This window comes from Salmo salar, chromosome 19 (genome assembly GCF_965601325.2).
Source record: "Salmo salar chromosome 19, fSalSal1, whole genome shotgun sequence".
NCBI classification, from domain to species: Eukaryota; Metazoa; Chordata; class Actinopteri; order Salmoniformes; family Salmonidae; genus Salmo; species Salmo salar.
Genome location: NC_138309.1, coordinates 73,804,241 through 73,831,864, shown reverse-complemented (window position 1 = coordinate 73,831,864; position 27,624 = coordinate 73,804,241). Strand labels below are relative to the sequence as shown.

Here is a 27,624-nt window from a genome sequence, read left to right as displayed (position 1 = left end):
AATTCTAATTTGAAGAGGAAGTGTAAACTCTAACAGCCTATTAGCTTGAAAGGTAACTCCAAACACATTTTCACTAAGAGCAGTTGGCAAAAATGAATGTCAAAGTCAAATGAATGTCAAAGCAGCCATCGGCACTCACTGGTAGCCTGTTCAAAGCTGCTTTTTCAAAGTCTGTCAGATACTCCAGTGAGTGTAATTGCCTCCAGTGAGTGTAATTTGCTCAATATTAGGAGTTAAGAAATAAGGTTGACATCATTAGAAATAAGATATTCTCCTCTTTCTACTGTAGGTACAGTGCCTTCAGAAAGTATTCATACCTATTACATTTTCCACATTTTGTTGTGTTACAGCCTGAATTCTAAATGTATTAAATAGGTTGTTTTCCTTACCAATCTACATATAATCCCTCATAATGACAAAGTGGAAACATGTTTTTAGAAAATGTTGCTAATGTATTGAAAATGAAATACAGAAATATATCATTTATATACACTAACGTACAAAAGTTTGTGGTCACTTAGAAATATCCTTGTTTTTGAAAGAAAAGCACATTTTCTATCCATTAAAATAACATCAAATTGATCAGAAATACAGTGTAGACATTGTTAATATTGTAAATGACTATTGTAGCTGGAAACAGCTGATTTTTAATGGAATATTTACGTAGGCGTACAGAGGCCCATTATCAGCAACCATCATTCCTGTGTTAGCTAATCAAAGTTTAGTACCCGCAAAACACCAGTCTCAAAGGCAACAGTGAAGAGGCAACTCCGGGATGCTGGCCTTCTAGGCAGAGTTCCTCTGTCCAGTGTCTGTGTTCTTTGGCCCATCTTAATCTTTTCTTTTTATTGGCCAGTCTGAGATATGGCTTTTTCTTTGCAAATCTGCCTAGAAGGCCAGTATCCCGGAGTCGCATTGTTGACGTTGAGATTGGTGTTTTGCGGGTACTATTTAATGAAGCTGCCAGTTGAGGACTTGTGAGGAGTCTGTTTCTCAAACTAGACACTCTAATGTACATTCCTCTTGCTCAGTTGTGCACAGGGGCCTCCCACTCCTCTTTCTATTCTGGTTAGAGCCAGTTTGCGCTGTTCTGTGAAGGGAATAGTGCACAGCGTTGTAAGAGATCTTCAGTTTCTTGGCAATTTCTCGCATGGAATAGCCTTCATTTCTCAGAACAAGAATAGACTGAACGAGTTTCAGAAGAAAGTTATTTGTTTCTGGCCATTTTGAGCCTATAATCGAACCCACAAATGCTGATGCTCCAGATACTCAACTAGCTAAAGAAGGCCAGTTTTATTTCTTCTTTAATCAGGACAACAGTTTTCAGCTGTGCAAACATAATTGCAAAATGGTTTTCTAATGATCAATTAGCCTTTTAAAATGATCAACTTGGATTAGCTAACACAACGTGACATTGGAACACAGGAGTGATGGTTGCTGATAATGGGCCTCTGTACGCCTATGTAGATATTCCATAAAAAATCTGCAGTTTCCAGCTACAATAGTCAATTACAACATTAAATACATACACTGTATTTCTGATCAATTTAATGCTATTTTAATGGACATAAAATGTGCTTTTCATTCAAAAACAAGGACATTTCTAAGTGACCCCAAACTTTTAAACGGTAGTGTACATACTCACACCCCTGAGTCAATACATGTTAGAATCACCATTGGCAGCGATTACAGCTGTGATTCTTTCCCGGGTAAGTCTCTAAGAGCTTTGCACACCTGGATTGTACAATATTTGCACATTATTACTTAAAAAACTCTTCAAGCTCTGTGAAGTTGGTTGTTGATCATTGCTAGACAGCCATTTTCAAGTCTTGCCATAGATTTTCAAGATGATTTAAGTCAAAACTGTAACTAGGCCACTCAGAAACTTTCAATGTCCTGTCTTGGTAAGCAGTGCGTATTTCACCTTGGGTTATAGGTTATTGTCCTGCTGAAAGGTGAATTTGTCTCCTGGTGTCTTTTGGAAAGCAGACTGAGTCAGGTTCAGGATTTTGCCTGTGCTTAGCTCTATTCCATTTATTTTTATCCTAAAAAAAACTCTCTAGTCCTTGCCGATGACAAGTATACCCATAACATGATGCAGCCACCACCATGCCAGAAAATATGGAGAGTGGTACTCAGTGATGTGTTGGGTTGGATTTGCCCCAAACATAACGCTTTGTATTCAGGACATAAAGTTAATTTCTATGCCACATTTTTTTCAGTTTTACTTTAGTGCCTTATTACAAACAGGATGCGTGTTTTGGAATATATTTATTGTGTACAGGCTTCCTTCTTTTCACTCTGTCATTTAGGTTAGCATTGTGGAGTAACTACAATGTTGTTGATCCATCCTCAGTTTTCTCCTATCAAAGCCATTCAACTCTGTAACTGTTTTAAAATCACCATTGGCCTCATGGTGAAATCCCTGAGCGGTTTCCTTCCTCTCCGGCAACTGAGTTAGGAAGGACGCCTGTATCTGTAAATAAAAATTCAAGCTGTAACACAACAAAATGTGGAAGAAGTATGTCATAACAAAATGGTTTAATCTGTTGTTGCTGGGGATATTCACAACAACATTTAAATAAAAATTGTATTTCTTCCACTTTATTTTTTCTTCCACTTTATTTTGCATTTATTGTCGCGGAGCCCCTGTAGTACCTCCGGCTGAATACCCTTGCATTAGGCAGGAAAGGGCATTCGGTGTCTTTTGATGGCTGTACATTGTGTCATATGGATGTTTGGAACTCTACTTCTCTCCATTTCCTTTGTTGCATTTGTCCTCTTTTCTCTATAAAAGTATTTTCCCCACCTCTGAATCACCAGTATTGTAGCAGTAATTTGTATGGTTTGAATTTAACTCCCATACCCTCCCTTCATGTCTCTTGCTCGCTGTGTACAGTATAACACAGGTAGAGCAGGTCCTTGCCCAGCTAACTAGCAGCCAAGTCAGATACAGTGCCTGTAGTTCAGCTCAGGTGTGCTATAGTGTGCTGAGAGGTTCAGTGGAAGAGCATGGTCAGACATGGTCTTTATGGATCTGTCCTCTCAGCTGGAGATGATTTCAATGAAGACGAGTCATTGACCCTAAAGATGGACGGGTCATGGCTCATGTATCCATGGCTCAGGTACAGTATCCATTATCCATGCTCAGGTGTGCACATCAGGTGTGCCGGGACTAAGGTCCAGTACAGGTCATAAGCCTTGCCTGACATGGTTATGGTGGACCTATTCGCCTCTCAGCAGCAGATGATCTTATTGAAGGAGAGTCATTGCCTCCGATAATATGCAGTCAGGCTCAGGCCATGACTCATGCGTTTTATTCATACTCAGGTATGCCGGGCCCAAGGCCCAGTACAGTTTAGGTGCATGGCCATTAGCCTGACATGGTCATGCTGGACCAACTCTGTTCTCAGCAGCTGAGGATCTTGATGAAGGCGCGTCTGAACTCAATATTGAAGGTGGTGTAGATGACGGGGTTAAGGGCGCTGTTGACGTAGCCCAGCCAGGTGAAGGCGCTGTAGAGCTCCGGGGGAATACGACACGTCCTGCAGTGGGTGTTCAGGATGTGGGTCACGAAGAACGGCAGCCAGCAGATCAGGAACACTCCTGGAAGATGGAGAGAGAGGGATGAGAGAAAGAGGGAGGGAAGGGGAGGGAGAGATGGAGCGATGGAGAGAGAGAAAGGGATGGAGAGAGAGAGAGAGAGAGAGAGAGAGAGAGAGGGAGGGAAGGGGGAGGGAGAGAGAAAGGGATGGAGAGAGAGAGAGGGAGGGACGGGGAGGGAGAGATGGAAGGATGGAGAGAGAGAGGGAGGGAGGGAAGGAAGGGGGAGGGAGAGATGGAGCGATGGAGAGAAATCAATGGAGAGAGCAAGAGGGATGGAGAAAGAGGGGGAGGGATGAGGAGATATGGATGGGGAAGAGGGAGAGCATGATGGAGGGAGAGAGAGAGAAAGGGATGGAGAGAGAGGGGGGGACAGAATGAGAGATCGAGCGAGACAGCGGAAAGCGAGATGAAGAGGAGGGAGTGAAAAAGTAAAAGAGTGAGTCAGAATTATGACTTGAAACACCTTCATTCCTCATGAACCTGTACAGTGTGTGGTGTATACATTAGCCTTACGGTCAGCTAATGCACACTACAGCAGCCACAGAGAGCAAACCTGGTCTACAGGGTTAATGGGTTTAACTTATGCTCCTATACAAACATCCTCCAGCAAGTTAACACACAGCAACTTCAACACACTGACAGAATTCCAAGTAGACCCATACCCCCATAGACACTTTATGTACAGATGTAGGATCTTAATTTGACTGGTTTCGTTGAAGGAGTAAAATAATCCTGCAGCAGGAGGATTTGATTATTATCATAAAAGTGATAATTTCTAATGGGAAACTAGTTTTGATAGGCTACAGTAGGCTATGGTTTAGAGTCCGATTGCATTTCGGATACACTTGTACGTCATAGTGGAGAGACCAATATCTCTCTTGTGTCATTAAAGATGCGTTATAAAGGTTTCGTATCATTTCTGCCAGTAGTTTTGAAAGTAGCACTCACGAGCCAAAACGTCTCCCCGAAAATTGTAAACAATTTCATATGATATACTGTATTAAAACCTCTTGGGGATCCCTGCCCGGTATTGGGATTCATTGTCAAGAGACCATGGAAATTCAAAACTGCAAGAATCTAATAATTTCAATTTCTCAAACAATCAACTATTTTTCACCATTTGAAAGATAAACATCTCCTAAAAACATCTCCTAAATCCAACCACATTGTCCGATTTCAAAGAGGCTTTACGGCGAAAGCATAAAGTTAGGTTATGTTAGGAGAGTACATTGAAAATAGCTGTGTGTAATGTTTTGTCAATTCAAAGACAGGCGTCACCAAAAGCAGATAACCAGCTAAAATTATGCACTAACCTTTGACAATCTTCCTCAGATGACACTCCTAGGACATTATGTTATACAATACATGCATTTTTTGTTCCATCAAGTTCATATTTATATCCAAAAACAACATTTTACAGTAGCGGTGAAATTCAGATTTTTTTTTCCCTCAAATGCTTCCCGGTCAATCAACGTTACAATTTACAAAATTACTATTCGAAAACATTGGTAAATTATAATATTGTCATTCAAATAATTATAGTTTAACATTTCGTAAATGCTACTGCATTGCCAGATTTCAAAATAACTTTACTGGGAAATCACACTTTGCAATAAACCGGGTGCTGTGCTAAGAACAATAGGCTAGGCTATACAGGTTAGCACCATCTTGTAACCATGTAATATCAATAATACTATTGTCAATAATCCCTTACCTTTGATTATCTTCATCCATTGGCACTTCCAGGAATCCCAGGTCCACAACAAATGTGGTTTCTTTCAACAAAGTTCATAATTGATGTCCAAATAACTCCAAGTTGTTAGGCTTCGGTGGCTACTAAAAAGTAGGGGGGGGGGGAAGTCACGACGAAAAGTAAAAAAAATCATCTATTTACGTTCGTTCAAACATGTCAAACGTTGTTTAGCATCAATCTTTACGTCTTCCATAGGGTCTCAGAGCCCGGGAAAAAGTTGAACGATATCGAGGCAGGCTCTGGTTGAAACACTTTATCGCTTTTGGCAAGTGGCCACTCAGAGTACTATGGGCTTAGGCGCGTGCCCGCTTCGACCGAATGCTTTCTTTTCCTTTGTCTGTTTATCTAAACGCAGATTCCCGGTCGGAATATTATCGCTTTTTTATGAGAAAAATGGCATAAAAATTGATTTTAAACAGCGGTTGACATGCTTCGAAGTATGGTAATGGAATATTTAGAATTCTTTTGTCACGAATTGCGCCATGCTCGTAACCCTTATTTAGCCTTTAGGATAGTGTCTAGAACGCACGAACAAAACGCCGCTGTTTGGATATAACGATGGATTATTTTGGACCAAACCAACATTTGTTATTGAAGTAGAAGTCCTGGGAGTGCATTCTGACAAAGACAACAAAGGTAATAACATTTTTCTTATAGTAAATCTGACTTTGATGAGTGCTAAACCTGCTGGGTGTCTAAATAGCTAGCCCTGTGATGCCGGGCTATCTACTGAGAATATTGCAAAATGTGCTTTCACCGAAAAGCTATTTTAAAATCGGACATATCGAGTGCATAGAGGAGTTCTGTATCTATAATTCTTAAAATAATTGTTATGCTTTTTGTGAACGTTTATTGTGAGTAATTTAGTAAATTCACCGGCAGTGTTCGGTGGGAATGCTAGTCACATGCTAGTCACATGCTAATGTAAAAAGCTGGTTTTTGATATAAATATGAACTTGATTGAACAAAACATGCATGTATTGTATAACATAATGTCCTAGGGTTGTCATCTGATGAAGATCATCAAAGGTTAGTGCTACATTTAGCTGTGGTTTGGGTTTATGTGACATTATATGCTAGCTTGAAAAATGGGTGTCTGATTATTTCTGGCTGGGTACTCTGCTGACATAATCTAATGTTTTGCTTTCGTTGTAAAGCCTTTTTGAAATCGGACAGTGTGGTTAGATTAACGAGAGTCTTATCTTTAAAATGGTGTAAAATAGTCATATTTTGGAAAAATTGAAGTAATAGCATATCTAAGGATTTGAATAACGCGCCACAGGATTCAACTGGCTGTTGAGTAGGTGGGACGCAAGCGTCCCACCTAGCCCATAGTTAACAATGACTCGAAAAAATAGTACAGCCACAAAATTATTTTGTTTTTCTCAGGTTTTTGCCTGCCATATGAGTTTTGTTATACTTACAGACACCATTCAAACAGTTTTAGAAAATTCAGAGTGTTTTCTATCCAAATCTGGTAATAATATGCATATCCTAGCTTCTGAGTTGGTGTAGGAGGCAGTTAAAAATGGGCACATATTTTTTTTTTAATTCTCAATACTGCCCCCTAGCCCCAACAGGTTAAATCCTGCAAAAATATTATACAGTGCCTTCAGAAAGTGTTCTTACCTGTCGACTTCTTCCATATTTTGTTGTGTTACAGCTTGAATTCAAAACTGATTAAAAAAAATACATCTCACCCATCTACACACAATACCCCATAGCGACAAAGTGAAAACGTTTTTGACATTTTTGCTAATTTACGAAAATGAAATACAGAAATATCTCATTTACATAAGTAATCACACCCCTGTGTCAATACATGTTAGAATCACCTTTAGCAGCGATTACAACTGTGAGTCTTTCTGGGTAAGTCTCTAAGAGCTTTGCACACCTGGATTGTACAATATTTGTACAATATTATTCCTTAAAATTCTTTAAGCTCTGTCAAGTTAGTTGTTAATCATTGCTAGACAGCCATTTTAAAATATTTCCATAGATCTTCAAGCCAATTTAAGTCAAAACTGTAACTAGACCACTCAGGAACATTCAATGTAGATTTGGCCTTGTGTTTCAGGTTATTGTCCTGCTGAAAGGTGAATTCATATCCCAGTGTCTGTTGGAAAGCAGACTGAACCAGGTTTTCCTTCAGGATTTTGCCTGTGCTTAGCTCTTTTCTGTTTATTTTTATCATAAACTGCCTAGTCCTTGCCGATGACAAGAACATCTATAACATGATGCAGCCACAACCATTCCTGAAAATATGAAGAGTGGTAATCAGTGATGTGTTGTATTGGATTTGGCCCAAACATAACGCTGTGTATTAAGGACATACATTTGCCACATTTTTTGCATTATTACTTTAGTGCCTTATTGCAAACAGAAAGCATGTTTGGGAATATTTTTATTCTGTACAAGCTTCCTTCTTTTCACTTTGTCATTTCGGTTAGTATTGTGGAGTAACTACAATGTTGTTGATCCATCCTCAGTTTTCTCCTATCACAGCCATTAGACTTTAACTGTTTTAAAGTCACCATTGGCCTTGTGGTGAAATCCTTGAGCGGTTTCCTTCCTCTCTGGCAACTGAGTTAGGAAGGACAACTGTATCTTTGTGGTGATTGGGTGTATTGATACACCATCCAAAGTATAATTAATAACTTCAACTTTAACTTCAGGAGGTTGGTGGCACCTTAATTGGAGAGGACAGGATTGTGGTAATGACTGGAGCAGAATAGGTGGAAAGGTATCAAATACATCAAACACATGGTTTCCATGTGTTTGATGCCATTTCATTTGCTCCTTTCCAGCCATTATTATGAGCCGTCCTGCCCTCAGCAGCCTCCACTGACCTAAAACTTTCGAAAAACACAATTCCACTTTGACATGATGGGGTATTGCGTGTAGCCCAGTGACGCAAAGTCTCAATTTAATAAATGTTAAATGCAGGCCGTAAGACAACAACATGTGGAAAAAGTCAAGAGGTGTGAATATTTTCTGAAGGCGCTGTATGTTATGAATTCCAATTCATACAATATCTTACGAATTTGTAAGTGCTTAAGATTTAGTTCAATCGCTTTAAGCTATATAAAACAATGGTTGTTGATGTGTATGGCTGCATTTAAGATACTGTACATTTGAATGTCGCAGTAGTAGGACCTAGTAGTAGGAAATGTATTCTGTCTGGTGCTTTAGTGATTAAGCGAGCGATAAAGAAAGAGAACTGCAGAGTTTCAGTGAATTTATGTAAATCACGGGCTCATTTGACGACGCAGAAAAATTCTCACCGACAACAGAGTGATCAAATTAAGATACCGCAGGCTAGGTGTCGATTTGGAATTCAGAAAGTGTCTCCCCCACAGTTCAAAGTCGTCCAAGTCATGTGACATGGCTGACCGATCCAATTCTCTCTAGGCCAGAGAAGCTAGGGAGTGTGTCAGGCTGAGGACATCTGCTCTCTGTGTGTGTGTGTGGTATGTGTGCGTACGTGACTCTTCTGTCTAATTAAGCAGACACCTTTGATTAGCTTCAGTCTTACTCAGTAGGGCTTGGACTCGCCAACATGCCAGCTCTCACAATGAACAGCCTGGACCAATGGCGGCTAACAAAATCCACTAATCATTACAGTGTGTATGTTTGTGTGTGTATGTGTGTTCGGTGCATGCGTGTGTGCAGGTGTGTATACATGTGTCTGTGTGTGTGCGCTTGCGTGTGTGTGAAAGAAAAATAGAATGGTAAGGTGCTATTGCAGGTGTTTCACCTCATAGAGTGGATATCTATCTTTAGATCCACCCACCCTATTTACATATCTATCTTTAGATTCACCCACCCTATTTATATATCTATCTTTAGATCCACCCACCCTATTTACATATCTATCTTTAGATCCACCCATCCAATTTACATTTCAGCTTTACCATGGTCTGTTCTGATTTAATAAAGTCTCACTAGAACTGCAGACAAACTAGTGCTAGGCACCCAGTAGTGAAGGTAATGAATTGTAACTGATATTCTACAAAGGCAATACAATGGTATTGTATGGCTCTGCAGACATTGTTCTATTATTCTGCAGAGTAAAATGGTGTTATAATGGCGGGAATAGATCTGGGAGGGAGAGTGATTCTGACCTCTGACCCCCATGTCCATAACCCCAGTATTCTACAACAGTATTCACAGTCTATCATCCCCAGCTTCTGATTGGCCCATTTGACTCCTTTGTCTCTCCTCTCCTTTCCACTCTTCCCCATGTGGTCCATATGTTCTCAATCAAATCATGTGGTAGAGTTCATAGAGATGAATGAATAATACACATGGTGATAGTCCTAATAGAGAGAGTACTACTTCTTACCAAGAACAATGGCCAGCATCTGCGTAGCCTTCTTCTCCCTGTTCTGCATGCTCCTGATTCCATGTTGTTGTTGTTGTTGGCCAGCCAGGGACTGGGAGCAGTGGGCGGGGCGGAGGGCCGTGTGAATGCGTCCATTGGACAACTCCTTGACCTCACAGCTCCTCCTCACCGGTCTACGCGCTCTCTCTTTGGCCAACTCCTCCTCTTCTTCGGCGTGGTCCTGCTCGTGCTTGGTGCGGCCACAGGAGGCGTGGCTGATGCTGCAGTAGTTCTGGATGTCCACTGGGGGCAGCAGAGTGTTCTCCACGGGGGCAGTCCGGGTACGCTTACGCCTCAGGCACCCCGACAGGAGGCGAGTTTTAGGGGGCACTGCCGGTTCCACACTCTCCTGGAAGGAACACAGTCAGTCATATCTGAAGGTGCTGACCAATGACCCTACTGTTGATCTGGTCCAAAAACAACCCATTGTCTGATTCCAGAGGGAGGGGATGGGGGTATGCAGATTAAGGTCTGCAATACTGTTTGCTTTCATATTTCCACTCTAATCAGGGACTTTTTCAGACCTGGGACACCAGGTGACAGGATTCCCTGACACTTACTCCTGATTCAACACGTGTCTGTCCCTGATCTCCACCCCTTACTTTCAGAGACCCCAGCCCTTCCTAGTTCCCTGCTCCTTCCTTCCTGTTTCTCATGTTTCCGCCTGTCAGTCTGAACACACATCTAACAGCCGAGCCTCACAGCCCTGTTCTCAGGAGGAAATTAAAGCTTGTCATTTTCTCCATCTTTGAAGTAATTTGTGGATTATGCGCCAGTTGGTGTGACAAATAAAGTGTGAAACTTTAAGATTGGGATCGGAGTTTAGAGGCAGTAGGCGAGGAGCTTCATAATTCAGATTTTCAGCTCCCTCGCAGCCCTGGGGCTAAGAAAAAGTAATGACACACACACACACACACACACACACACACACACACACACACACACACACACACACACACACACACACACACACAATGCTAAAAAGAGAACAGACACTCACCGCCAAGAATATCTGATTATGCCACCTGATTCATTGAGAGTCAGTGAGTTATTTAGATTCTGTTTAAACCAACAACAGTGCAGCTTGAATACCCATCCAAAAACTCAGGTTGTCTATCTATCTGCCTCGAAGCTGTCTATCTCACATACACTCTTATTATTAGTGGTGACTCAAGAAACCCTGGAGATCCTCAAGGAACCCCTGGAGTTCCTAAAGGAGCCATTGCAAGTTGCTAGTCAATTGTACATATTTGCACCTTCGGTTGGTCAAAAGGCCAATTAGTGAGAAAGAAAATCAGAATTGGGCTGCCTGTGTAAACATACCCTCAGTTCTTCAAGAGTCTATTCAAATCCCAAAGTTGGAATAGTTAACACTTTATTACTATGTATAATCAGCGATGTTAATATTATTAATATTATATTAGAATACGTAATATGCATAAATATTCAAGGAAAATATGTACAAACTTAACATGATGAACAGGAATGACATTTACTCTAACATTTGGCCAAAAATAACTATTTGAAAGCCATGCCTTCTGATAGAGCTGCCACCTCTACAAAATATTATTAAAAAAGTAAAAAATTGAACCCCTCCCATCACAAAAAGGTTCCAGTTTGAACCTTTACACAGGGATTCCTCTTTTCAGAGAGGTTCCCGAGGAACCTTTTTGAACTGGAAAGGTTCCCTGTGTGGCAATTTTTAGAACCCCAAAAGGTTCTTCCAGGCTCCTTTACTTCTAAAAGTGTACTGTACTCTCTCGTACTTTCCAACATAAACAAAAACCTACATGCAGACCGCATAAAGACATACACGCATGGAATCAGATATACACACACACACGCACTCAGACACACACATATACACACACACACACACACACACATATCACATATACACACTACTCTTACCACTTTGATCCTGATGGGAGACAGGTCTCTCTTCTCCTTGGGGGTTTCCTCCTGCAGACACGTCTCCTGGGAGAGGTGGATGAAGGGAGAGAGAGAGGGATGAATGGAGCGAGAGAGGATGAATGTAGCGAGAGAGGGATGAATGGAGTGAGAGAGGGATGAAGGGAGAGAGAGAGGGATGAAGGGAGAGAGAGAGGGATGAAGGGAGAGAGGGATGAATGGAGCAAGAGAGGGATGAATGGCGAGAGAGAGGGATGAATGGCGAGAGAGAGGGATGAATGGCGAGAGAGAGGGATGAATGGAGCAAGAGAGGGATGAATGGAGCGAGAGAGGGATGAAGGGAGAGAGAGGGATGAATGAAGGGAGAGAGAGGGATGAAGGGAGAGAGAGGGATGAAGGGAGAGAGAGGGATGAAGGGAGAGAGAGGGATGAATGGAGCAAGAGAGGGAGTCCTACACTACAATCAGAGCCAGACAATGATCAGCTAGGGGGACATCAGATTATCACAATTATGATGCCATATTTAGAATTATATAAACAACTCATTTTCCACCAACAGGTTTCTCTGCCAATGCACCACACAAGCAATAAACAAAGCATACCGACTTCAGCTGCTTCAATATCATGATATGCGTTTTCAATACCACGATAGACTACGTCAATCTTGACAAACAGAAAATACATCCCCCCCTACCTTGTAGGCCTACCCAGTAACCGAGGTCTGTTTCCATTTATCAAATGCCCGCTGCACAGTTTGGATTGATTTTATTTGCCAGTTACAAAATATATACATACTGTATATATACTGAGAATTGGGAAAGTATTCAGACCCCTTGACTGAGCACTCTGGAGCAGGTTTTCATCAAGGATCTCTCTGTACTTTGCTCTGTTCCTCTTTCCCTCAATCCTGACTAGCCTCCCAGTCCCTGCCACTGAAAAACATCCCCACAGCATGATGCTGCCACCACCATGCTTCACCGTAGGAATGGTGCCGGGTTTCCTCCAGACGTGACGCTTGGCATTCAGGCCAAAGAGTTCAATCTTGGTTTCATCAGACCAGAGAATCTTGTTTCTCATGGTCGGAGAGTCATTTAGGTGCCTTTTGGCAAATTCCTAGTGGGCTTTCATGTGCCTTTAACTGAGGTGTTGCTTCCTTCTGGCTACTCTACCATAAAGGCCTGATTGGTGGAGTGCCGCAGAGATGGTTGTCCTTCTGTAAGGTTCTCCCATCTCCACAGAGGAACTCTGGAGCTCTGTCAGAGTGACCATCGGGTTCTTGGTCATCTCCCTGACCGAGGCCCTTCTCCCCTGATTGCTCAGTTTGACCGGGCGGCCAGCTTTAGGAAGAGTCTTGGTGGTTCCAAATTTCTTCCATTTAAGAATGATTGATGGAGGCCACTGCGTTCTTTGGGACCTTCAATACTGCAAAAACGTTTTGGTACCCTTCCCCAGATCTCTGCCTCGACACAATCCTGTCTCGGAGCTCTACGGACAATTCCTTCAACCTCATGGCCTGGTTTTTGCTCTGACATGCGCTGTCAACTGTGGGATCTTATATAGGCAGGTGTGTGCCTTTCCAAATCATGTCCAATCAATTGAATTTAACACCAGTGGACACCAATCAAGTTGTAGAAACATCTCAAGGATGATCCATGGAAACAGGATGCACCTGAGCTCAAATTCGAGTCTCATAGCAAAGGGTCTGAATACTTATGTAAATAAGGTATTTTCACTGCAGCCTAGAGTAGAATTTTGTACTCACTTAAAAATAATAATGCAATTATTAATTGTGGTGTTGTAGGCTAGTTTTGTTAGGAGAATTGTATTGTCCCTAAACAAGATCAATAGGGGAGCTTTTTCAGCTGTGTGTCTCATGTCTTCACTGTTCTTTCATGCGCAATGATGCAACTGGCCTCGCCACTGCCTATCAGCTATTCCTATTTGTTCTTGTGGATTCATACTGAAAATGTATGCAGCTTTGAATGCTTTTATCTGTGGTATGATTGCTAGTTAGCCTATTGCAGATCTGGACAAATGATCCACCAACTCCTATTGTCACTATGAATGGTGGATAGAGGGCAGGATAGACAGACTGCTAGACCATATTGACCTGTAGTATAGTAAAAGTTAGCACACAGAAAATCATAGTGCATAAAGGAAGTACCAAAACACCTTGATATATTTTGGAGGTGCATGTAAGCAGATGAGGAAACTTGGCTATATGGAGAAATTATATACCGTAATTTCCGGACTATGAAGCGCACCTGAATATAAGCCGCACCCACTGAATTTAAAAAATATATATATTTTGAACATAAATAAGCCGCACATGTCTATAAGCCGCAGGTACCTACCGGTACATTGAAACAAATTAACTTTACACAGGCTTTAACGGAACACGGCTTGTAACAAAAATAAATAGGCTTTAACGAAACACGGCTTGTAACAAAAATAAATAGGCTTTAACGAAACACGGCTTGTAACAAAAAAATAATAATTAGCAGTAAGCTTTAGTTGTCTTTTTGCACTGAGTCAATTCCTAACGCTGCTGTTTCCAACGTCTTATCATGGACTCATTAAGACCAAGCTCCCGTGCAGCAGCTCTATTTCCTTTTCCAACAGCCAGATCAATCGCCTTCAACTTGAAAGCTGCATCATATGCATTTCTCCGTGTCTTTGCCATGATGAGGGTGACAAAATGACTACCGTAATCAGAATGATGAAGTTTGAGAGTGCTTTTAATCTAAACAGTAAACAAAAAAGTTGTTTGACCTTACCCGTTCGGCAATTTCATTGGTCTAATGAAAGCTTCATGCCGCCAAAAAACTGAACACGTCACAGAATGTGTTTTTTTGGAGAAAAAAAAATTGAAAGCGGGAAAAATCCATATATTAGCCGCGTCATTGTTTAAGCCGCGAGGTTCAAAGCCTGGGAAAAAAGTTGGGGCTTATAGACCGGAATTTACGGTAGTAAACCTGCAAAAGAGCGAATGTTAACAAGGGAAAAAACGCACTACCATCCTCTATGCCCAATGAAACAATACACAACCCTCACCAAAGCAAAACAAAAGTTAGTCAACCCTCCCCTATTTTGGACCCCACCCCCCCACCCCAGTAAATTTCAAACTGTCCCTAAACACATGAGGCAAAATAGAGGGAGGGAGAGGAGGGAGAGAGGATTGGCAGTGTCAAGGTGTTGGGTGCGTACTGGTAGCGAAGTCAGGTGCAGGAGAGCAGAGAGTTGTGAACAGGCGCACACTTTTATTGAGGCAGGAGAAAACAGCAGACGGACGCAACTGCGTCAAAACCTCCAGCCACAATAGCAAAAGTGCAGAGCGCAAAACACAGTCACAAAAGCAAATGATATCAAATAAACATACTACGTGCAATAACATGGATCATAAACACCAGCCTGGCGCATAACCTCAAACACGTAACACGAAACAATTTCACACAAAGACATGGATGGGAACAGAGGAATAAATACATGCAGTGTGATTGAGAATGTAAACCAGGTGTGCAGGGAACAAGACAAAACAAATGGAACAATGAAAAATGGAGCGGTGATGGCTAGAAAGCCGGTGACGTCAACCGCCGAACGCCCCTCGAACAAGGAGAGGAGCCGACTTCAGCGGAAGTCGTGACAGTACCCCCCCGACGCGCGGCTCCAGCGGTGCACCGACACCGGCCTCAGGGACGACCCGGAGGGCGAGGCGCAGGGCGATCCGGCCGGCGACGGTGGAACTCCCGCAGCAGTTCAGGGTCCAACACATCCGCCACCGGAACCCAGCACCTCTCCTCCGGGCAGTACCCCTCCCACTCCACGAGGTACTGAAGGCCCCCCGCCCGACGCCTCGAATCCAGGATGGATCGAACGGAGTACGCCGGGGCCCCCTCGATGTCCAGCGGGGGCGAAGGAACCTCCCGCACCTCAGATTCCTGGAGTGAACCAACCATCACCAGCCTGAGGAGAGACACATGGAACGAGGGGTTAATGCGGTAATTGGGGGGAAGTTTAACCTGTAACACACCTCGTACACTCTCCTCAGGACTTTGAATGGCCCCACAAACTGCGGGCCCAGCTTATGGCAGGGCAGGCTGAGGGGCAGGTTTCGGGTCGAGAGCCAGACCCGGTCCCAAGGTGCGAACACCGGGGCTTCACTGCGGTGACGGGCGCAGCACGGCGCAATGAAGGTGGACAGGGCACGAATGCTGCCCACTCCCCCGGCCGGTCCTGGCAATAGGACATCAGAAACCAGCCCACATCCTGGTTTACTCTCTCCACCTGCCCGTTACTCTCGGGGTGAAAACCTGAGGTAAGGTTGACCGAGACCCGCAGACGTTCCATGAACGCCTTCCAGACCCTCGACGTGAACTGGGGACTCTGATCAGACACTATATCCTCAGGCACACCGTAGTGCCGGAAGACGTGTGTAAACAAGGCCTCCGCAGTCTGTAGGGCCGTAGGGAGACCGGGCAAAGGGAGGAGACGACAGTCAGGAAATCTACCACGGCCGTTGTGGAATGGGTAAGGGTTGTAACTTACCTCTGAGCAGGTGCCTAGGAGCCTTGCACTGGGCGCACACCAAGCAGGAGGAAACATAAACCCTCACGTCCTTAGCCAAGGTGGGCCACTAGTACTTCCCAGTCAGACTGCGCACCGTCCGACCGATTCCCAGATGACCAGAGGAGGGTGACGTGTGGGCCCAATAGATCAACTGGTCACGGACAGCAGACGGAACGTACAGACGCCCAACAGGACACTGGACAGGAGCGGGCTCTGTACGCAACACCTGCTCAATGTCCGTGTCCAGCTCCCACACGACCGGCGCTACCAGGCAGGAGGCCGGGAGTATGGGAGTCTGATCCATGGGCCGCTCCTCTGTGTCATACAGCCGGGACAGTGTGTCTGCCTTCATATTCTGGGAACCTGGTCTGTAGGACAGGGTAAACACAAAACGGGTAAAAAACAAGGCCCACCTTGCCTGACGAGGATTCAGTCTCCTCGCTGCCCGGATGTACTCCAGGTTGCGGTGGTCAGTCCAGATGAGAAAAGGGTGTTTAGCCCCCTCAAGCCAATGTCTCCACGCCTTCAAAGCCTTAACCACAGCCAACAGCTCCCGGTCCCCCACATCATAGTTTTGCTCCGCCGGGCTGAGCTTCTTCGAGAAGAAAGCACAGGGGCGGAGCTTCGGTGGCATGCCCGAGCGCTGAGAGAGCACGGCTCCCATCCCAGCCTCGGACGCGTCCACCTCCACTATGAACGCCAAAGAGGGATCCGGATGGGCCAGCACGGGAGCCGAGGTCAACAGAGCTCTTAGGTGCCCAAAAGCCCTGTCCTCCTCAACCGACCACTGCAGACGTACAGGACCCCTTTCAGCAGTGAGGTAATGGGAGCCGCCACCTGGCCAAAACCCTGGATAAATCTCCGGTAGTAATTGGCAAACTCTAAAAACCGTTGCACCTCCTTTACCGTGACAGGCAGAGAGGAAATATCTCACCTGGCTCACCCTTCAAAAGGTAAACAAATCTATCTTAGCACCCAATCCTCAATCCATCCATCCGTCAATATAAATAGCTGTTAACTAAACCACGTAGCACAGGGCCCTCGAACACCTTAAACCAGATTCCTCAAGTTTTTAACGTCTTTGCCTGCTGTGTTGCAGATAATCTTGCTCTAATCTCTGATTGACTCTACTGAAATTGGATGGGGAGAAAAAATTGCATTCCATTTATATCAAAATCAAAATAAATCAGGGCAGCATTGAAAGCTTTTCTCTCCATATCACATTTTTCTTCAGTTAGCTGGAACTAAATCCTGTTCCAACATTCCCAAACAGCACCGTTAGTTCCCTCATCCCAGATGTCTCCTGGGACGTGATCCGACTACACAAACATCTCGTAATGGTTATGATCAAACCTGGGCTCAATGACTGGAAATGATGCTGCAACCCGCCACTCAAATGAAGGGTCTGATCTTATAACCAGCCCCAATGTCACTGATTCAATTCTCTTTATTTGACTTCCCCTCCAGATGGTGTTGCTTGGTATTTACTAAGACATTATGTGGAGCAATTGGCACCCTTTGGAACTAAATACAACATAATGCCTCCTATTTTAATGAATCCCAATTAAACAAAACAGTAATTAGTTTATAATTACCATGTAATTACCATTTATTTGACATTGTAATTTCTAAGTCGGTAAAGAGCGGACTGTAACATAAACTATCCTTCCACCTGCTACTGTCACATTATGGGCATGACCTTACAGTCACCTCTAGTGTGATGGAAATGACCCTAAAACCTGCCTGAACGTGAATGTAATGATCAAAGGAACTCCAACAAGCCCACGGATCCTCAGATCCCACATTATTATATCATCATCCCTCCTCCTGCAACCACGACAAGCCTAATAGCTGGATAACCTCCTCTCTACATCAGATCTCTCCAAGATCTCTGTTTTCGTGCACGCTCTGTATGATGGTGGTAGACATTTCATTGTGGTTGTGTCACATGACAGATGCCACTTGTGACATTGGCTATTCATGAGTGAAATGTTGATGTGAGCGTGTAGTGCTTTTTCATTCATTTATCTATGTGAGTCCCATTGAGATTGCCATCTCTTCTGTAAGGAAATCCTTACACACCTATGTGCAGATGTAATGAGAGTATGCACTCACTTCAATGTACATTTGCACTATCACTGTGGGACCATTTGGATGTGTTCTCACCACTGAGGGCAGGGCCGAACCTGGCTGGACTTTTCCACTTCTGGCCTGGCGGAAGGCGATCCTCTTCCTCCTTTTTCGCAGGAAGACGTAGATGCGGACATACACCAGCAGGGTAACAGTGAAGGGCAGGTAGAAGGACACCACCGACGAGTAGATCACAAAGTCAGGGTTGGAGATGGAGCACACCGTCGGGTCGTCTGAGGAAGAAGAAAACAACCATTCGGAGAACACGACCATGGTCTAATTACTAAACACTTATAGTACGCCTCTACCTGATCTGAGCTGAACATCTAGTCCAGTGGTTCCCAAGCTGTGGGTCGGGACCCACCTGTGGGTCGCAGCAAGGTTTCATTAAAAAAACTCCGGAACATTCATTACGCACACTCGTCCCCTACTTCCCACTGATTAGTACTTGTATAAGTGTGCCCTTTGGTTTCCATTGGGCTGTACATTACTGTTACAATGTCTGTTGGTGCATGTGAGTACCTGTGCTGTGTGTTTGGGCTTTCGTGCCCTTGTGGATTGCGCAGATGATTACGGATCTCGTACCGTGTGTTAATCATTGTGCGCGTGTGTTATTTATTCGAGGTACAACTCGCTCTTTTGTTTTGGGTTTCTACCCTGTGTTTTGTTACGTGTTTGTTTGGTCTTCATCCCCGTGCCGTAATTTGAGTTCAATAAAAAAAAGATTACTCATTCTTGCGCCTGTCTCCCGAATCTCTTCATACCAGCGTGGCATAATAATGGACCATTGAGGAAGACAGCGGGAATGGTCCATCCGATATTGTTACAATGTCCGTTGGTGCATGTGAGTACCTGTGCTGTGTGTTTTGGGCTTTCGTGCCCTTGTGGATTGCGCAGATGATTACGGATCTCGTACCGTGTGTTAATCATTGTGCGCGTGTGTTATTTATTCGAGGTACTCCTCGCTCTTTTGTTTGGGTTTCAACCCTTTGTTTTTGTATAGTGTTTGTTTCGTCTTCGTTCCCGTGCCTTTACACGGCACGCCGTAATTTGGGTACAATAAAAAACTCTATGACCCATTCCTGCGTCTGTCTCCCGAATCATTTATACTTGTTTACGCTGCTGTGCGTTTTTGTTGCCGATCTTACTTTGATACCTGACGGTTTTTTACTCTTTCATTACCGTATATTTTTACTTTTTCCCTCACTCAACTTTTTTCATTCAACTTTTTCACCCCGGAGGTTTTATCTGGACATGGTTCGTCAGGACTTCAAACAGCCGAAGCTAAGTAACATTAACATGATGCCTTCTAATTGCAGTCGTTGTACTTATAATATACAGGAGAACGATCGCCTTACGGCAAGGATAGCTGTGCTGCAAGCCCAGCTTCAGACGCGATCGTTAGGCAAGGGTAATTTCAGTGTAGGAAAGGATGAAACAGCGTCTGTGCCACCAGTAAGTACAGATAGTAACGTTAGTATAAACCCCCTCGCACGGTCCCCGCAGCCGGACATCTTTCTCACGGCTTCTGGAGGGAAACGCTGTAGGAATGCTCAACCGGTGTCGCTTATTCAGCCGACAGAAACTTTCAACCGGTTCTCCCCATTAAGCGAGTCGGAGTCGGAGGCCGAGACTTCTCTGGTCTCTACTCCTCCCATTGTGGGGTCTGAGACGCCGAAGGCTCCCACCATTAGCTCTGACAAATTGAAAACCCTAGTCATTGGCGACTCCATTACCCGCAGTATTAGACTTAAAACTAATCATCCAGCGATCATACACTGTTTACGAGGGGGCAGGGCTACCGACGTTAAGGCTAATCTAAAGACGGTGCTGGCTAAAGCTAAAACTGGCGAGTGTAGAGAGTATAGAGATATTGTTATCCACGTCGGCACCAACGATGTTAGGATGAAACAGTCAGAGGTCACCAAGCGCAACATAGCTTCAGCGTGTAAATCAGCTAGAAAGATGTGTCGGCATCGATTAATTGTCTCTGGCCCCCTCCCAGTTAGGGGGAGTGATGAGCTCTACAGCAGAGTCTCACAACTCAATCGCTGGTTGAAAACTGTTTTCTGCCCCTCCCAAAAGATAGAATTTGTAGATAATTGGCCCTCTTTCTGGGACTCACCCACAAACAGGACCAAGCCTAGCCTGTTGAGGAGTGACGGACTCCATCCTAGCTGGAGGGGTGCTCTCATCTTATCTACGAACATAGACAGGGCTCTAACTCCTCTAGCTCCACAATGAAATAGGGTGCAGGCCAGGCAGCAGGCTGTTAGCCAGCCTGCCAGCTTAGTGGAGTCTGCCACTAGCACAGTCAGCGTAGTCAGCTCAGCTTTCCCCATTGAGACCGTGTCTGTGCCTCGATCTAGGTTGGGCAAAATTAAAAATGGCGGTGTTCGCTTTAGCAATCTCACTAGTATAAAGACCTCCTCCATTCCTGCCATTATTGAAAGAGATTGTGATACCTCACATCTCAAAATTGGGTTACTTAATGTTAGATCCCTCACTTCCAAGGCAGTTATAGTCAATGAACTAATCACTGATAATAATCTTGATGTGATTGGCCTGACTGAAACATGGCTTAAGCCTGATGAATTTACTGTGTTAAATGAGGCCTCACCCCCTGGTTACATTAGTGACCATACCCCCCGTGCATCCGGCAAAGGCGGAGGTGTTGCTAACATCTACGATAGCAAATTTCAATTTACAAAAAAAAAAACAACAATGACGTTTTCGTCTTTTGAGCTTCTAGTCATGAAATCTATGCAGCCTACTCACTCACTTTTTATAGCTACTGTTTATAGGCCTCCTGGGCCATATGCAGTGTTCCTCACTGAGTTCCCTGAATTCCTATCGGATCTTGTAGTCATAGCAGATAATATTCAAATTTTTGGTGACTTTAACATTCACATGGAAAAGTCCACAGACCCACTCCAAAAGGCTTTCGGAGCCATCATCGACTCAGTGGGTTTTGTCCAACATGTCTCTGGACCTACTCACTGCCACAGTCATACTCTGGACCTAGTTTTGTCCCATGGAATAAATGTTGTGGATCTAAATGTTTTTCCTCATAATCCTGGACTATCGGACCACCATTTTATTACGTTTGCAATTGCAACAAATAATCTGCTCAGACCCCAACCAAGGAGCATTAAAAGTCGTGCTATAAATTCTCAGACAACCCAAAGATTCCTTGATGCCCTTCCAGACTGCCTCTGCCTACCCAAGGACGTCAGAGGACAAAAATCAGTTAACCACCTAACCGAGGAACTCAATTTAACCTTGCGCAATACCCTAGATGCAGTTGCACCCCTAAAAACTAAAAACATCTGTCATAAGAAACTAGCTCCCTGGTATACAGAAAATACACGAGCTCTGAAGCAAGCTTCCAGAAAATTGGAACGGAAATGGCGCCACACCAAACTGGAAGTCTTCCGACTAGCTTGGAAAGACAGTACCGTGCAGTATCGAAGAGCCCTTACTGCTGCTCGATCATCCTATTTTTCCAACTTAATTGAGGAAAATAAGAACAATCCGAAATTTCTTTTTGATACTGTCGCAAAGCTAACTAAAAAGCAGCCTTCGCAAATGGAGGATGGCTTTCACTTCAGCAGTAATAAATTTATGAACTTCTTTGAGGAAAAGATCATGATCATTAGAAAGCAAATTACAGATTCCTCTTTAAATCTGGGTATTCCTCCAAAGCTCCATTGTCCTGAGTCTGCACAACTCTGCCAGGACCTAGGATCAAGGGAGATACTAAAGTGTTTTAGTACTATATCTCTTGACGCAATGATGAAAATAATCATGGCCTCCAAACCCTCAAGCTGCATACTGGACCCTATTCCAACTAAACTACTGAAAGAGCTGCTTCCTGTGCTTGGCCCTCCTATGTTGAACATAATAAACGGCTCTCTATCCACCGGATGTGTACCAAGCTCACTAAAAGTGGCAGTAATAAAGCCTCTCTTGAAAAAGCCGAATCTTGATCCAGAAATTATAAAAAACTATCGGCCTATATCGAATCTTCCATTCCTCTCAAAAATTTTAGAAAAAGCTGTTGCACAGCAACTCACTGCCTTCCTGAAGACAAACAATGTATACGAAACGCTTCAGTCTGGTTTTAGACCCCATCATAGCACTGAGACTGCACTTGTGAAGGTGGTAAATGACCTTTTAATGACGTCAGACCAAGGCTCTGCATCTGTCCTCGTGCTCCTAGATCTTAGTGCCGCTTTTGATACCATCGATCACCACATTCTTTTGGAGAGATTGGAAACCCAAATTGGTCTACATGGACAAGTTCTGGCCTGGTTTAGATCTTATCTGTCGGAAAGATATCAGTTTGTCTCTGTGAATGGTTTGTCCTCTGACAAATCAATTGTAAATTTCGGTGTTCCTCAAGGTTCCGTTTTAGGACCACTATTGTTTTCACTATATATTTTACCTCTTGGGGATGTCATTCGAAAACATAATGTTAAATTTCACTGCTATGCGGACGACACACAGCTGTACATTTCAATGAAACATGGTGAAGCCCCAAAATTGCCCTCGCTAGAAGCCTGTGTTTCAGACATAAAGAAGTGGATGGCTGCAAACTTTCTACTTTTAAACTCGGACAAAACAGAGATGCTTGTTCTAGGTCCCAAGAAACAAAGAGATCTTCTGTTGAATCTGACAATTAATCTGGATGGTTGTACAGTCGTCTCAAATAAAACTGTGAAGGACCTCGGCGTTACTCTGGACCCTGATCTCTCTTTTGAAGAACATATCAAGACTGTTTCAAGGACAGCTTTTTTCCATCTACGTAACATTGCAAAAATCAGAAATTTTCTGTCCAAAAATGACGCAGAAAAATTAATCCATGCTTTTGTTACTTCTAGGCTGGACTACTGCAATGCTCTACTTTCCGGCTACCCGGATAAAGCACTAAATAAACTTCAGTTAGTGCTAAATACGGCTGCTAGAATCCTGACTAGAACGAAAAAATTTGATCATATTACTCCAGTGCTAGCCTCCCTACACTGGCTTCCTGTTAAGGCAAGGGCTGATTTCAAGGATTTACTGCTAACCTACAAAGCATTACATGGGCTTGCTCCTACCCATCTTTCCGATTTGGTCCTGCCGTACATACCTACACGTACGCTACGGTCACAAGACGCAGGCCTCCTAATTGTCCCTAGAATTTCTAAGCAAACGGCTGGAGGTAGGGTTTTCTCCTATAGAGCTCCATTTTTATGGAATGGTCTGCCTACCAATGTGAGAGACGCAGACTCAGGCTGTGCTTTGACAAAGTGGGTGGGGTTATATCCTGCCTGTTTGGCCCTGTCCGGGGGTATCATCGGATGGGGCCACAGTGTCTTCTGATCCCTCCTGTCTCAGCCTCCAGTATTTATGCTGCAGTAGTTTATGTGTCGGGGGGCTAGGGTCAGTCTGTTACATCTGGAGTATTTCTCTTGTCTTATCCGGTGTCCTGTGTGTATTTAAATATGCTCTCTCTAATTCTCTCTTTCTCTCTTTCTGTCTTTCTCTCGGAGGACCTGAGCCCTAGGACCATGCCTCAGGACTACCTGGTATGATAACTCCTTGCTGTCCCCAGTCCACCTGGCCGTGCTGCTGCTCCAGTTTCAACTGTTCTGCCTGCGGCTATGGAACCCTGACCTGTTCACCGGACGTGCTTGTTGCACCCTCGACAACTACTATGATTATTATTATTTGACCATGCTGGTCATTTATGAACATTTTAACATTTTAACATTTTGACCATGTTCTGTTATAATATCCACCCTGCACAGCCAGAAGAGGACTGGCCACCCCTCATAGCCTGGTTCCTCTCTAGGTTTCTTCCTAGGTTTTTGGCCTTTCTAGGGAGTTTTTCCTAGGGAGTTTTTCCTAGCCACCGTGCTTCTTTCACATGCTTTGCTTGCTGTTTGGGGTTTTAGGCTGGGTTTCTGTACAGCACTTTGAGAATATCAGCTGATGTACGAAGGGCTATATAAAAATACATTTGATTTGATTTGATTTGATTTATACCAGTGTTACAGGGATGGAAAAACGCTTTCAGTCTAAAGTTAAACAATTTAAACCAAATAGAAAATATATAGAAAAGATAATGGACCTACAGTACCAATCAAAAGTTTAGAACACCTACTCATTCAAGGGTTTTCATTTATTTTTACTATTTTTTACATTGTAGAATAATAGTGAAGACGTCAAAACTATAAAATAACACATATGGAATCATGTAGTAACCAGAAAACCATTAAACAAGTCAAAAGATATTTTATATTTGAGATTCTTCAAAGTAGCACCCTTTGCCTTGATGACAGCTTTGCACACTCTTGGCATTCTCTCAACCAGCTTCACCTGGAATGCTTTTCCAATAGTCTTGAAGGAGTTCCCACATATGCTGAGCACTTGTTGGCTGTTTTTCCTTCACTCTGCGGTCCAACTCATCCCAAATCATCTCAATTGGGTTGAGGTCAGGTGATTGTGGAGGCCAGGTCATCTGATGCAGCACTCCATCACTCTCCATCTTGGTCAAATAGCCCTTACACAGCCTGGAGGTGTGTTGGGTCATTGTCCAGTTGAAAAACAAATGATAGTCCCAATAAGCGCAAACCAGATGGGATGGTGTATTGCTGCAGAATGCTTTGGTAGCCATGCTGGTTGTGTGCCTTGAATTCTAAATAAATCACTGACAGTGCCACCAGCAAAGCACCCCCACACAATCATACCTCCTCCTCCAAGCTTCACGGTGCGAACCACACATGCGGAGATCATCCGTTCACCTACACTGCGTCTCACAAAGACATGGCTGTTAGAACCAAAAATCGCAAATTTAGATTCATCAGAATGAAGGACAGATTTCCAGTGGTCTAAAGTCCATTGCTCATGTTTCTTGGCCCATGCAAGTCTCTTCTTATTATTGGTGTCCTTTAGTAGTGGTTTCTTTGCAGCAATTCGATCATGAACGCCTGATTCATGCAGTCTCCTCTGAACAGTTGATGTTGAGATGTGTCTGTTACTTGAACTCTGTGAAGCATTTATTTGGGCTGCAATCTGAGGTGCAGTTAACTAATGAATTTATCCTCTGCAGCAGAGGTAACTCTGGGTCTTCCTTTCCTGTGGCGGTCCTCATGAGAACCAGTTTCATCATGGTGCTTGATGGTTTTTGCGACTGCACTTGAAGAAACGTTCAAAGTTCTTGACATTTTCCGAATTGACTGACCTTCTTGTCTTCAAGTAATGATGTATATTCGTTTCTCTTTGCTTATTTGTGCTGTTCTTTCCATAATATGGACTTGATCTTTTACCAAATAGGGCTATCTTCTGTATACCACCCCTACCTTATCACAACACAACTGATTGGCTCAAACGCATTCACTTTTAATAAGGCACACCTGTTAAATGAAATGCATTCCAGGTGACTACCTCATGAAAATTATTGAGAAAATGCCAAGAGTGTGCAAAGCTGGCATCAAGGGAAAGAGTGGCTACTTTGAAGAATCTCAAATCTCAAATATATTTTGATTTGTTTAACACTTTTTTGGTAACTACATGATTACATATGTGTTATTTCATAGTTCTGATGTCTTCAATATTATTCTACAATGTAGAAAATAGTAATATTAAAGAAAAACCCTTGAATGAGTAGGTGTGTCCAAACTTTTGAATGGTACTGTATATGAAGCAACTTTTTAAAGAGAGGGGAGAGTTGCGATAGCATATGATTTTCCTTTCTATTTTGTATATATGGACATGAAGTTTATGCCAATCAATGCCAGGGGGATACGAAACCGGTTGAAGAGGAAAGCTTTATTTTTAAGGACTGCAACGCAGATCTTATATTCGTTCAAGAAACATTCATGCAGAGGACTAGAATTTTGGGAAAAATGTAATCAAATAAAATGTGTCACATGCGCTGAATACGACAGGTGTAGACCTTACAGTGAAATGCTTACTTACAAGCCCTTAACCAACAATGCAGTTTAATTTTTTTTTCTTTCTATTGTACCAAAAAAAAAATACGAATAAGAAATATAGATCAATAAAAATCAGCGGGGCAGTGACATTTTGTTGTCCACGGGACTAATCATGCAGCTGGGGTTGCAATTTTAGCACACAATTTCAAAGGGACATTTTTGTTTACTCAGATGGACACCAATGGACATTGGCTAGTAGCGGTCATCAACCACATGGACAGATTCTGTGTGTTGTGTAATGTGTATGGATCCTGTTCTAGTCCTCCAAATCACTTACTTCTTCTGAGAAAATATCCATCCAGTCAGATTATAGTTGGTGGGGATTTTAATATGGTTTATTATAATGAGACTGATAGATTACCCCATAGACCTAACATTGGTGTGAACAAATTGGTGAATTTCTGAAAAAGCCTGGACTTAATTGACATATGGAGAGAAACAACACACACTGAGTAATAGAGATCATTCACTACAATCAAGAACTGACACACTGGCTAGGGAGGCAGTTTTCCAGGGGTATAGAGGCTCACTGGATAGTGGTTCATTTCAAACTCTGTAGGTGCGAGGGGGTGTGGGTGTGTCTCACCTGTACTCACGTGTCTCACCTGATGTGTTAAATCCGAACAGCAGGGGGCAGGATACAGCAAAGGCCAGGATCCACACTGTCGCGATCATGACAGAGACCCGCTTCCTGGAGCTGTGTGTGGTGTTGTAGAGGACAGGCATCACCACCGCTGTGTACCTGGAGATGGATCACACAGACAGACGGGTTATACTAACTAAACCTAACCGTATCCCTGGAAATGGATCAGTCACCACAAACAGACTGGTTATGCTAACTAACCCTAACCCTGGAAATGGATCAGTCACCACAAACAGACTGGTTATGCTAACTAACCCTAACCCTGGAAATGGATCAGTCAGGTTATACTGATCTGTGACAAGATCTCTCACTCTGAGAGAGAAAGTTTGTGTTTGAGAGAGAGACAGAGAGAGATAGAAAGAGACAGATGGTGAGAGAGAGAGAGAGAGAGAGAGAGAGAGAGAGAGAGAGAGAGAGAGAGAGAGAGAGAGAGATAATTTGTAAAAGGGAGAGGCCAATTAAGTTAGAAAAATTTGAAGTTAACAGAAAGAGAAAGAAGCAAATGAAATTCCAATAAGCATTATATCAAGTTCCACAATGGAACAGCAAATGAAGCATTTCTATATTGAAATTGTTTCACAATTACTCAATTTGGCTATTCAGCAATAAGGCCAGGAAAGCTTGATAAAATTCATAAACCTTGTGT

The 27,624-nt window shown here is 43.3% G+C and overlaps 1 protein-coding gene across 1 annotated transcript in view; it reads right to left on the bottom strand.

Moving 5' to 3' along the window:
- Positions 1 to 1,659: 1,659 nt before the first annotated feature.
- The window catches only part of drd3 (dopamine receptor D3), a 51,952-nt gene continuing 25,987 nt past the window's right edge, over positions 1,660 to 27,624 (bottom strand). The window contains exons 3-7 of the mRNA XM_082965952.1: positions 26,941 to 27,077; positions 18,387 to 18,583; positions 11,649 to 11,720; positions 9,705 to 10,092; positions 1,660 to 3,606 (exon numbers count right to left, since the gene is read on the bottom strand). Of these exons, the coding sequence (XP_082822078.1) occupies positions 3,410 to 3,606; positions 9,705 to 10,092; positions 11,649 to 11,720; positions 18,387 to 18,583; positions 26,941 to 27,077 (991 nt within the window). The 3' untranslated portion in view covers positions 1,660 to 3,409. The remainder of the gene's footprint in view (positions 3,607 to 9,704; positions 10,093 to 11,648; positions 11,721 to 18,386; positions 18,584 to 26,940; positions 27,078 to 27,624) is intronic.